At 45.0% G+C, this 12,996-nt stretch overlaps 1 protein-coding gene across 11 annotated transcripts in view; it reads right to left on the reverse strand.

Moving 5' to 3' along the window:
* Positions 1–3,745: 3,745 nt before the first annotated feature.
* RREB1 (ras responsive element binding protein 1) overlaps positions 3,746–12,996 on the reverse strand; it is a 161,799-nt gene continuing 152,548 nt past the window's right edge. For all 11 annotated transcript variants that reach the window (XM_077353133.1, XM_077353127.1, XM_077353132.1 and 8 more), the window contains 2 exons: positions 11,842–12,588; positions 3,746–8,677 (listed from right to left, as the gene is read on the reverse strand). In XM_077353133.1, coding sequence (XP_077209248.1) covers positions 8,154–8,677; positions 11,842–12,588 — 1,271 coding nt within the window. In that variant the 3' untranslated portion in view covers positions 3,746–8,153. The remainder of the gene's footprint in view (positions 8,678–11,841; positions 12,589–12,996) is intronic.

The raw sequence follows: 12,996 nt of genomic DNA on the forward strand, positions 1-12,996 counted from the left end.
GCAGTAGTCAAGGGGTTAGAAATCCCATTGTGTAGTCAGGTTTTCCCAGATAAAATTTATTTTATTTATTTATTTCATTTATTTAGATTTTTATACCGCCCATTTCTTTGCAGCTCTGGGCGGTTTACATTGAACATTATATAATACAAATTACATGGAACGATGTGTAGTACCAACAGTATGTAACATAAACTATCATAAACAGTATGTAACATAAACCACATTACAAATAACAACAGTAACATTGGGGGTTGGTTCTTTCATGGGTTGGTTCTTTCAGTCTGGAGGTTCAGCAGCTGTTCTACGTCAGTCGGCCTCAAGTGAAAGCCTGGTGGAAGAGCTCCCTCTTGCAGGCCCTGCGGAACTGTGGAAGTTTGGGCAGGGCCCTGATCTCCTCAGGGAGCTCGTTCCACCAAGTGGAGGCCAGGACCGAGAAGGCTCTGGTCCTTGTTGAGGACTGACGTGCTTCTCTGGGGCCAGGGATCTGCAGCCAGTTGGAGGTGGTAGAGCATAGGGCTCTTTTGGGGGTATAGGCAGGGAGGCGGTCTCTCAAATACACTGGGCCCAAACCGTGTACGGCCTTAAAGGTGATTACCAGAACCTTAAGCTTGATCCGGAATTCAACTGGGAGCCAGCCAAGTTGTTGGAGTACCGGCCGGATGTGGGATCTCCACGGTGTTTTCGTGAGAATCCTGGCCACAGCATTCTGCACCAGTTGTAGTTTCCGGATCAAGGATAAGGGTAGGCCTGCGCAGAGCGAGTTCCAGAAGTCCAGCCTAAAGGTGACCATCGCGTGGATCACTGTGGCTAGGTGCTCTGGGTCCAGGTAGGGCGCTAGTAGCTTGGCTTGGTGGAGGTGGTAGAATGCCAGCCGCGCTACCTTTGTGACCTGGGCCTCCATTGTAAGGGAAGCATCCAGGGTCACGCCTAGGTTCCTGGCGGTGTGGGTTGGTGAGAGCTGCACAACGTCCAGGGTGGGCAGGCACGCTTCCTCCCATGGTCCCTTCCTACCCAACCACAGGACCCCCGCCTTTGCAGGGTTGATCTTCAGGCGACTCTGCTTGATCCATTTTGTCACTGCTTCCAGACATCTGGCTAAGGGTTCTGGGGGAGAGTCAGGGCGCTCATCCATCAGGAGATAGAGCTGGATGTCATCCGCATATTGGTGGCAACCACTCTCTCTCACCAGGAACAACAGCCAGTCAGTTCTGGAACCTTGGGTGTGAGTCGAAAGAAGAGAGGGGAGTAACTAGCCCCTGAAGGCCAGGTTTCCACCCATAGTCCTACACAATACCTTCAGATTATCCAGTCTTCTTAATAGCTTCATTTCACCTTAGTAACCCCTTGCCAACCCACACATACTGAACCTCTCAACAAACCAGGCCGTGAGGGTTGTGACAGATGGGGAGGTTGAATTAGTCAGCCAATTGTACCACAGGGGAAAAGATCAACAGAACTCTCCTCTTCCTTTTTGCACAAGTGAGGGCATTTCTGCACATGGGTAAATAGTGTTATGTCAGCTGAATGGCGGCATAACACTCCTCACCTTTTTGCTGTCTCACTCTTGTCTGCCGCCTTTTCGAGGTTCTCACCCTCCACAACTGCTGCTGGAAATAGTGGAAGAGAGCAATGCACGTTATATGTGACCCTCTTCCACCTGTCAATCAAGCCAGGCAGCCAATCCCCTTTCTCCATGTTTTAAAGGTCCCACCATGCCTGCTAATATTTTTAAATTAATACTTCTCCGTTTAAACACCTATGCATAGATGCTACTATTTTGGATGCTACTACTTATGGGATCACGAGTCTTTAGATACTTTTAAACATTAATCTCGTTCCTGATTTTTTTTGGGGGGGGGATTTAGAGAGGCATGCTTTGTGTCACACCTTTGGAAAAAATACTTTTATTTCTGGCATCGCCTGCATGCTTGTGTGCCTATTCTTTGCTCCAGGCTGTTCTCCATTTTGAAAAAGCATTTCCCATCCCCCATAAGAAGGGAGAGGGAGGTGGGTGTGAGGTAGGGACATTGGAGGCAGAGGTTGTGCTTCTTCGCCTCCATACATTTCTCTGGCTGCTGGCCTGCTGGTTGTCCACTGGGGGATAGCACTATTTATGTTAGTGAATCCCCTTTTTGGGATTCACCAATTTGCACTTTAAAATGACGAATATAGCGAGCAGTTTGCTGGCTGGACATGGGAGGTGGGCAATGGTATGTGGAGCACCTGGAATATAGCGTCTTCAGAGGGTAAGAATGACGCTAAAACTATGGCATGCAGAAAAGCTCTGAAGGTCTACTTTCACTCACAGGACAGAGATTTTGATCGAACCCATTTAATACAATCTTATTTGATATGCTAAGTGATATCCTAAATAAAGACCAATTTGAGTTTGCTTGAAACTTATAGGCGCTAAAAGGTCACTAGCACTACACAGTAGGGTTGGGTGCTTTGGTGTCCAAAGCTGCCGTTTGTGCCCGTAGCAGCCAGCGCCACGGCACGGGGAGGGCAGAGGAGGGGAAGCAGCGGTACCAGCACACCAGCAGGCACACATACGCAGGCACAGAGCTGCACATCTGCATTGGAGTACCTGAACAAGCTGCTGGAAAAACCAACAAACATGAGAACCGAAAGAATATAAAACAAGTGAGAGCCTTTGTACCTGCCACTGACCATCAAATAAAAGCTGCTTTGATTTTATTACGGTTATTCGTAGTTGTCATCTTGATGCCTGCCTTGGGTTCCAACTGTGCTGAATAAAAGTCAGGTCTAGAAATAAGGTCAAATGAACCATTTACTTAGCTTCAGTTTGCAAGTTGAACCATACATTTTATTTAAATGTTAAACTTTTTCTTTGAATTTCTAGACCACCCTCTCCACTAAAGCAGACTCAGGGAAGAAGAAGAAGAAGAGTTGGTTCTTATATGCCGCTTTTCCCTACCCGAAGGAGGCTCAAAGCGGCTTACAGTCGCCTTCCCATTCCTCCCCCCACAACAAACACCCTGTGAGGTGGGTGAGGCTGAGAGAGCCCTGATATCACTGCTCGGTCAGAACAATTTTATCAGTGCCGTGGCGAGCCCAAGGTCACCCAGCTGGTTGCATGTGGAGGAGTGCAGAATCGAACCTGGCATGCCAGATTAGAAGTCCGCACTCCTAACCACTACACCAAACTGGAAGGGAACAACATGTGTAAATCAATGCATCTAAAATCCCAATTCAGTATTTTAAAAACATTTCTAAAACACTTCTAAAAACCCCACTGGTAGATGTAATATCCAAACCCGGGGGGGGGGGGTGCAGTACAGAAGGCCAATACGATGTGGTTGGTAGTTATTTTACTAGCCTCAACCATAGATCTGGTGGAAGAGCTCTGTTTTGCAGGCCCTGCAGAATACAGTGAGCTCCAACAGGGCCCTGATGTTTTCTGGGAGCTCATGCCGTGTATTTTTAATTCATATCCACTTATCTACATCTTTACTATGTGCAGTTGGCATTACATCTGTCTGCCCATGCATACTTCAGAGTTTCACTGGGAAAGAACCACTCCCCCATCACCGTCAATATAGTAAGTGAGGGGTAGTCAAACTGCGGCCCTCCAGATGTCCACGGACTACAATTCCCACGAGCCCCTGCCAGCGAATGCTGGCAGGGGCTTGTGGGAATTGTAGTCCGTGGACATCTGGAGGGCCGCAGTTTGACTACCCCTGTAGTAAGTCATGCAAAGAGCCATACCCATTTCAAAACACTATGTTTTTTTTAAATATAACATTTTATTGCGTAGATTGTTTTATACAGAACAGCATTATTTTCATCATTTTGAATTTGGAAGTAACATACAACTGAATAAGAGGAGGAGTAGAAGTACCCAAACAAAAACGTGTGATTCTGTTCATGTAGCATAAACCAGTCTTGTACACAACTTGTAGCAGCAGTTTTATAAAGTTCCCTTTAGAAAAAAAAATATTTATACATATAAACTCTACACATTAAATGTTGTTGTTTTTCCTTGTATGGGCTGAAAATTATTTTTTTCGGATTCAACTTCCTTCTTGCGTAGAGAAAAGGAGAGGCACCCTCCCTCCCTCCTCCCCGTCCTGGTAACAATTGTACTACCAGCATAGAAAGGCTACAGAAGGGAGCTTACAGTGGATATTCGGGCTCCTCAAAAGCAATATGACACTACAGGGTCTGTGAGAAATGGAGGCAAGGAGGCAAGGATTTGTTACACCGAGGAGGCAAGGGATAGTTACACCCATTTCTGCTGTTTCCTCCTCCACAATGGCTTTGAAAAATTATAGGTTCTGATGTTGCTCCATCTCCATTTCCGCCCGCCCTCGACACCACAGTTCCACGACAAAACCAACGAAGGGGCTAGCAATACACACAGGGTCATCACTGGACAGGAGACATTCCAGTGCATGTTATAGGGTAATGGGTCAGGGTTAAAAAAAGGGGCGGGGAGGATACTGAATCATTCAGAAACTGCAACGGAACCATCAACAGAGCTGTTCTCCAGAGCTGCTATTTCAACATAGGGACAACCACCAGCTCTGCTTGCTTATTGGGTTTCCTTTCCTTTCAACGATTTCAACATCATGTTCTTAATGTAGTGACTGAAAATCCAAGAAGGGGATTTTAGTGGGGTGGGGGAAATGCTTGTTTGTTCTGTCTTCATTAAGCCCTGAGAGAAGGGGGTGGGGCGGGTTTGAAGTAAAAATGGAGAGCAACCAATTATCTGAACATGCGAGACAAAGCCTACCTTAGATTCGCCTATAGTTTAAACACAGTACAAGTTTCACAGTTTAATATAGGGAGTTGTGAAGGTGAAGTAACAAGGGCGGGGTGGATCACAAACAAGGGTTTTTTCTTCCTCCATCAAATGCAAACTAATAAAAGCATCAATAAAATGTGGCAAGATTTTATACTCTACTAGGATATAGATAAAGGCTAAATAAAGCTTTTAAATCAATAGTGATTATTGCTAGCAGACGTCCCGGCAGGATGCTGGGAAATTTATTTGCTACATTATTCCTGCAGCATAAAGTTTAGTTCAGGCCTGTCGGACAAGGACAGCCCTCCCACTGGCAGATGCTGTGCCCTTTTCAGGAGTTAATTAAGCATCTAGCAGGTCACAAGGGGGCTCTGAACACCCCTCGGAATCTGGGAGAAAGGAAGGGGGGGGGGAGTTAGGTTTGCCAAACCTTGTTTAGTTAATGGCTTCTCCCCCACAATATTATGTCATTTAGTGTGGAGAGTTGCGCAAAAAACAAAAACAAAAATACCCCCCACCCCAAATAATAATTATATAATTATAATAATAGCAATAAAAATCAAGGGATGCATGAACTGCCTTTGATTAAAGTTATATAGCAGAATGATTTTAAGGAATCACCGGTACTGATTTTTTAAAACTTATTTTGGCAGAATGGGTTTCAAAATAAAATATCTTATTATTCTTTCTCTCTCTATTTAATTTGATATGAAGGATCTTACCACTCCTGGATGGTGCATTTTTCAACTCTTCCTGTGCTGCCTGATTTGGAATTCCAGGAAGCAGTGGACCAAAACAGAAAAAAAAATCCTTTTTTGAAGAACATATGATGCATGATAGTTTTCTCCCCCATACAAGTTCCATTCATTCAAATGGTGCTTGGTCCGGAGTATCTCTTGAGGTATAGACTCTGAGGATAGATAATGATATACACCAGAGGTAGCCAAACTGAGTCTCTCCAGATGCCCATGGACATCTGGAGAGTTTCAGTTTGGCCACCCCTGATGTACACAGAGGTCCGAGTTGGAGGAAACACCAAAGCGGGGGCTCCAGGAATACCGCTTGTCTGCTGTCCTCAAAACTGAAGGATGAGATATGGGCGTTGAGCATTCTATAAGCTACAGCTATTTCAGAAGGATCCACAAGTCAATGTGAACAAGAACACCAGGATGGAAACCAGCTTAAGTCCTACAGCAGATGGTGGTTATGATCACAGGACTATTGTAACCTCCATAAACCTCCCTTCCTCATAGGAGAAAACAGGAAGTCACTGTGTACGGATCATGGCCAGCATTCCAATGTCATTTTCCTGTCCCTGCATCTTACAGACAAGAGCACAGAATCAGATAAACTGGCAGAAGACACAAGGGGGGGGGGGTGTCTCGTGAAATGTGTCTGCAAGACTCCCGTCAGTTCCTCGCCTTTGCAGCATGATCAAAGTTAATGACATTCTGTTTCTTTACCCCCATTCTGTACTTGCACCTTAAGTCGCAACACCGGAATTGAATAATGCAGCCATCTTAAACAGGAGTTTCCACTGAAATCCATGTTTGCTTTTCAAAATGAATGGATTTCGCATGACCTCCCCAGCATGCCTGCTTACCTGACATATGGAACTTTACCCAAATAATACCAGCACCTTACATCATCTCCTGTTGCCAGCAACAAGACACACATTCCAATCCCAACTTTCACCCTCGTTGCAAATTCAGGGAGGGGAAGGGAAAAAAACCACCAGCATCTGAACGTCAACCCTAGAAACCTTGAGAAGAAACTTTATTCTGTCAACCTGACGTGTCTAATAGTTACCTGTAGTTTTATTGCCAGTAGTAATTTTTTTTGCTTTAAAGCACATTATGGCTGCAAGAGCATGTTAAGGCTTTCAATTTTATTTTTATTTTCCATCTTTCAGCTGGAAGACTGATTCATCTTGCTCGTAAATGTAAAAACAACGAAAGAAAATGCAACTATTGCCATTTCAAACAAACTTCGATACATTTGCAGTGCCTTCCACGTGCATTTGAAGAGCCTTCTTCCCCTGAGACGACTCCTAGCCCGGGGGTGGCCCAACTGTGGCACTCCAGGTGTCCATGGACTATATTTCTGGATGGACTACAGGACTGCCATCCTGGCAGGGTCATTGTAGTCCATGGACATCTGGAGCACCACAGTTGGGCCATTCCTGGGCTAGCCAATCACTTAATCCTCCCTTTCTATTCACTCACATCGAACTGTGGCAAATAAACCTCTCCCGAACACGTTCCTGATCACTGCTTAATCGGCCTCCGCTGGATGTTCTCATCAGAGGAAGAGGGGGTTCTGTTTAAATACAGTAGAAGAGCTGCAAACCCACGGGGGACAGTCAGCGAGAGAGATCAAGTCAGAAACATTTAAGCAGGCAATTCAAGCTGCGTCATACATCTCCGTGGACAAATATTGCCCATTGGTTTCTGCTGAACGCAGAGATTAGCAAACTGACAACATTTATAAAATATTAAAAATAATAATAATAATATATTGAAGCACAAATCAAACATATATAACAGCGGGTGCATAATTTCCAAAGGTTTTTTTTTTGTTTAAAGTCACTATGCAGCTCTTTCTGTATGCTCAAAGTCCACAATAGACAGAAAGAGCCATTTACAAAATGACAGTAGCTAGAACATAATCATTGCTAGTGTGAGGGGGGTGGAAAGCTAATCTGCGGTTGCAAATTTTGTTTTTCCTGTTTTTGGCTTGGACCAAACTTTGAAAACCTTAATCAACATATTAATACTCAGAGCTGGATTAACTCACCCCGTGTGGCATATATATATATTTATATCTTTAAAAATCTAACAACAGAAAAGAAGAAAAACAAATCAACACCTTTATCCCTAGTTCCTCTATTGGGGATTTCTTTAAAAAAAATTATTCCAGTTATTGGCTGCAGTTTCCAGGGGCTTCCTCGCCCCTCTGACCCCTTGTTTCCAGCTCAGAGAACACACACAGCGGCTAACACAGATATACAAGAACAAGCTCACACACCTCAATACAAAAAAAAAGGAACATTAATGCTTAAATGAAAAAGATCCTCTCCAAATAGTTTCATTAAAATATTTTTTAAAAAAAAAATCATCTTTTTTGTTTTTAAAAAAAATCTAGGATACGAAAAGTCCTAATAAAGTAGTAAGGCACACGTATCAGTATAGAACTGTAGTCTGTTGCATTATTTATACTGAAAGGCTTATGGCACTGAACTCCAGCCTGCCATCCTCCCCCACCCCACCCCCAACACACTGCATCTCAACTACAGGTTGACTCAGCACGGAGGGATTAGGGAACCAACACCCTTGGCTCCATCACGGTTGTTCTGGGTGCTGGGGTGTGGTTGATGCCACAGCTGTCACTCAACTCCCAAGAGCTGAGGAGCGCTCTCTGCAGAGGCGAGAATGTGACTCATGGAAGGTTTCTTGTTGTTATGCGTCTCCAGAAAATCCGGGACGCATCCCGATGAGCTCTGGTGGCCACCGTTCCCTCGAGACTCCTGCTCTTTTGCCGCTTGCTTCGGTGCATTCTTGCCGGACTCTGCAAAACCAGGGCCGGTCGTTCGGACGTTAGGCCTTTCATCTTTGCTAATTAAATCCTTGGCCGCACTGGCGAGGCTCTCTTTCCGGCTTCGGGTGAGGGGGGAAAGGCTACCAGGTCCCGCAAGCGGGTCACACTCGTTTTCAGAGATGGGGTTGGTGCTGCTATGGAGAGATTCGTTTTCGCTGTCCTCATCGCCCCTGGAGCGACTGTCCTCTCGGTCACTCTCTTTCCCATGATGCCGAGCGTTCTTTACCTTCTGATGTATACGTTGATGGCGAACCAAACTGTGCTTCAGAGTAAAGGTCCGTTCGCAGGTTGGACACTGGTAAGGTCGCTCCCCTAAGAAAAAGATAAAAAGAAACAGATGTTAAAAGGTTCCTCATCTCCTCTTTTTAAAATGTCAGCTTTGGAGGGTTTTTTAAATAAAGGAATGTGCAGCTCGACCAGATAAGAAAATGTAAGTGCCAGAACACAGGGGAAATAAACGTGTCGCAAGTCCGCAGTTCTTAGGGGATTTTTCACAAGCTAGTTAAAAACATTTTGTCCGTGTTATGCGTCTCCATAATGAGTGTGCACTACAAATGCTGCACTACCACATTTTGTTTTCTACTACAGAAGATACTGCACTGACAAGATGCTGCTACCACTTGACAACATTTATTTGCAACATGGAAGCCATGCTCCCAAGAAATGGCTTGCACTGAATTGTTATCACTTTTGTGGAATCAATCTTTATTCTACGGACATTCAGACCAAAATTCAAATGCACTTGTAATTATTTGCTGGTCTAAGGCAAAGCAAACCAAGAGAGAATGTTCTTAGTGTCATCTGTGACTATACTTCCAGAGAACAGACGTCATCTTGTTACCTCAGAATGTGCATACTGGGATTCAGGTTGATGGATGAAGGCAATCCCAAAAGCAAATGCCCAAGCCAATGCCCCCCACCCCCACCAACTTTGTCAACAAAAGTTAGTTTGGGTGCATAATATCAAAAATTCTCTAGGGTACTATCAAAACTATGATTTGGAACATAAAGGTCAGGGGAAGTTTTATGCAGAGTGTGAGTCACTGAACCTTTCCTTCTCCCATTCTTTCCTCCTGCTAACTCTCCTCCTCTGTTGCTCTTCTCCTGTTTGGGCCTCAAGTCTGAAATTAAGTTCCACCATGTAAGAATTTGGACGGCGGACTACAGGAGGGGAAAGGCTTCACTCCCTGTTCAGTCACTTCTCCACAGGAAATCACCCCTTACATCTTTTATAAGGCCTATGTTCTAACACACCTGTTGTCCTGTTGTCAGGTCAGGCTGGCATTGCTTCCTGTTAGAATCCTGCAGTTGGAAGGGGCCATACAGGCCATCTAGTCCAACCCTCTGCTCAATGCAGGATCAGCCTAAGGCATCCAGGATAAGGATCTGTCCAGCCGCTGTTTGAAGACTGCCAGTGAACGGGAGCTCAACACCTCCTTAGGCAGCCAATTCCACTGCTGAACTACTGAGACTGAGAAAAATGTTTTCCTGATATCGTTCTACACGTAGTATAAACCCATTATCGTGGGTCCATCCTTTGCTGCTAACAGGAACCTTTCCCTGCCCTCCTCTGACAACCTTTCAAATACTTAAAGATAGCCATCATGTCCCCTCACAGCCTCCTCTTCTCCAAGTCCCTCAGCATTTCTTCATAGGGCTTGATCCCCAGGGCCCAGATCATTCTTATCACTCCTCTGTACCCTCTCAACCTTGTCCAAGTCTTTTTAAGCTCCTTTGTAGCCTCACAATCTTAAAACACTTCCTATGAAGCAAATAAGCATATTTTGTCCTTTAATCTAATACCACATAAATTGTAAAATATGTACCTTAACAGATTTTTTGAAACCAGGCTTTGACATTGCAAACAGATACATAGATAGGTGCCTTTAAGGATTATATCATGATTGGTTTGACAGATGGCCTGCAATAAGGAATGATTTGTGAGATTTGCAGACATATGCCTTGCTTTTAAATGTGCTTTTTGCAGTCAAATTTTATGCAGTTCAACCAACAACCTAGCATTTTCTTCTGTGGCTCCAGTACGCTCCTTCCTCTAAAAATGGTAAAAATTATTTTCCAATTGGCACAGTACAACTCCAGAAACACAACTTATGAATCAGCATTTCCTGTCCAACCTCTAATCAAATAGCAAATTCCTTTATGCACTTATAAAATGAATGGAGCTTTATTTTCTTCTGTGCTTTGCTGGAGTAAGGCACTTTTTCAAATTAGGGGAAACCTACACCAAGCTGGCCCCCAGAGAGATGACTTTTTAGGTGGACCTGAGCAGCATCTCAAAAGAAGACTTCAGGAGCCAGTCAAGGCAACTGGCCTGCAACCCGGGTCCTATTCACCCAGTGAGCACAAGGCATTGCCCACCCATCCCATTCCCATGGGGAAGAAACACAACAGCATCCTATGCAGCACTATGTTACTTCTGTTTTTTTTACGGGGGGAGCTCTAGGTTTTACCATAGTTTCTGGCAAATACCTGTGTCAATTGTGAGGGTTTTTAAACATCATAGCCCTCATATTCCTACCACAACCTTACCACTGGTTGCCTGGCACTGCCTGTGACCATGATTGAAGGCATCTGTACAAGGACAAATAGATTGTTTCCCTAGTGAAGAGCATTAAGGGCTCCCCCAATAATGTGGTTTCTCTTCTGATGCAACTCCCCACCCCGCTTCTGCAGACTACACACCACTGTTGGAAATTATGCAGCTGTTCAAAAAACGAAATCAATAAATAGGCATGGGCCAAACAGCTAAGTGGAGATAGCCCAGAGGTGGCCAAACTGTGTCTCTCCAGATGTCCATGGACTGCAATTACCATGTTGGTAGGGGCTCATGGTCATTATAGTCCACGGACATCTGGAGAGCCACATTTTGGCCACCCTGGTATCTTATTGGAATTCAGGTACCATGACAATGGTTTGCCAATTGTGAATATAACAAAAGAAGGAACACACAGTGTAGAAATGAAACAAAGAGATAGACTGTGTGGCAGAATTTGCTAATTACAGTAAACCACAGATAAGAAACTTGTACAGGTTCTTCCTTCGATGAAAATATTTATTAGCAGAATTTGCTTGAAGAAGAAAGAACTGAAAAAGTTTCGGTATGTACCTTCTTCAGTTCAGTTTGGTAAATCAAAAACAGTTGTATATCACATTCAAAACATTCAAATGATGGTTGACAGAGAACCTACAATTGTTTCTCAGTGACTGCTTCTAAGTGCTTACTCAGCTACACTTAGTGCAGGGGGGGGGGATCCACAAATTAAAAAAACGCTCCGGTCATTTACATTGTTTAAAAACGCTTCCCTCTCCAATCCATTCCACATGGTCTGGTGAATTCACCTGAATCCTGGAGGCATGTCTATGCCTTAAGAGGCACATAGAGGAAGGCACAAGGCTTCTTGCCCTCTCTGCGCATCACCTGTACCACCTCCCCTTACAACAATGCAACGTCTTACCTGTATGGGACCTCGTGTGCCTCGTCAGGTCTTGTAGGGACCAAAACCTCTTATTGCAAATTGTGCAGATTTTCTTCCTTTTGTCGGCCTTGGACTCACTCTTCGCTGAGCCGTTAGCTTTCGGCTTTCTGTCATCATCACTCTTCTCAGAAGACTTCCTCTCCGTGCTCTCTCCCTCGGAGATGCTCTCGCTTTCTTCGTTCTCTTTTCCCGTGGCCTCACCGTCTGAGGGAGACTCTGCTACCTTCATGTCACTCGAGGGCTCTCCCTGCTCAGAAGAAAGGTCCTCCACATGTGCTTGGGCTCCATCTTGAACACTTTTGCTTTTGTCCTCGCTGCTCTTTTCGTCTTTCCTTTCTTCCTGGGCGTGGGCCTTTTTGTGCCGGCTGAGTGTGCAGGCAGATTTGAAGGATTTCCCACAAATGTTGCAGGTGGGTCTCTTTTCAGTCGGAACGCCGCTCCCCGCGCTCTGGTCGCTCTCTGCCAGCTTGAAGTCCATCAGTTTGCTCGCAAAATTGAGGTCCAGACTTCTGTTGCTGGTGGAGTCTTCTTCCGGCCCCTCTTCATCCTCGCTTATTTTGATCTGGGCGTCTTCGTCTCCTGGAGACGAGTCGAGCTTGTCTTCCTCTTTGGGGCTGCCTTCAGGTTCAAGAAGTCCCGTGGCCTCCTCTGCGTGGTCTCTTTCACCAGAGGTCAAATCCAGCGCTTCACTTCCTGCACTTGCGTTCTCCAGGTCTGATTGGCTATCTGCAAAAACAAAAAGGGAAAAACCCGCAGTCAGCAAGAATACCCTGGAAAGTCATCATAAAGCTTAGATTCTACTAATTTCAACACTGCTCATATGTATTCATTTAGGGTCAAGCTCAAATAAGGAATCTGCTAAAGGTAGGGATGCTAGCCTCCAGGTGGGAGCTGGAGATGCTCAATCAGAGTTCTACAGAACCCTGGGGTTATGTGGACTTTCCCAGAAGTTGTAATGGCTGCTCACATCACTAGACATCATTGGAGCCCACTTCCCCTGTTGCTCTACAGATGCTCTTTCTCTGCATCTTACTTCCGTGCCCACTTCTCTGAAGGGACAAGTCACCGTTCTGGGGTTCTGGGGTTCATTTCAGGGGTTGCTCCATGAAAAATATTTCAGGGCGTCCCCTATGA

The sequence above is a fragment of the Paroedura picta genome, chromosome 9 (genome assembly GCF_049243985.1).
Source record: "Paroedura picta isolate Pp20150507F chromosome 9, Ppicta_v3.0, whole genome shotgun sequence".
In the NCBI taxonomy this organism is placed as follows: domain Eukaryota; kingdom Metazoa; phylum Chordata; class Lepidosauria; order Squamata; family Gekkonidae; genus Paroedura; species Paroedura picta.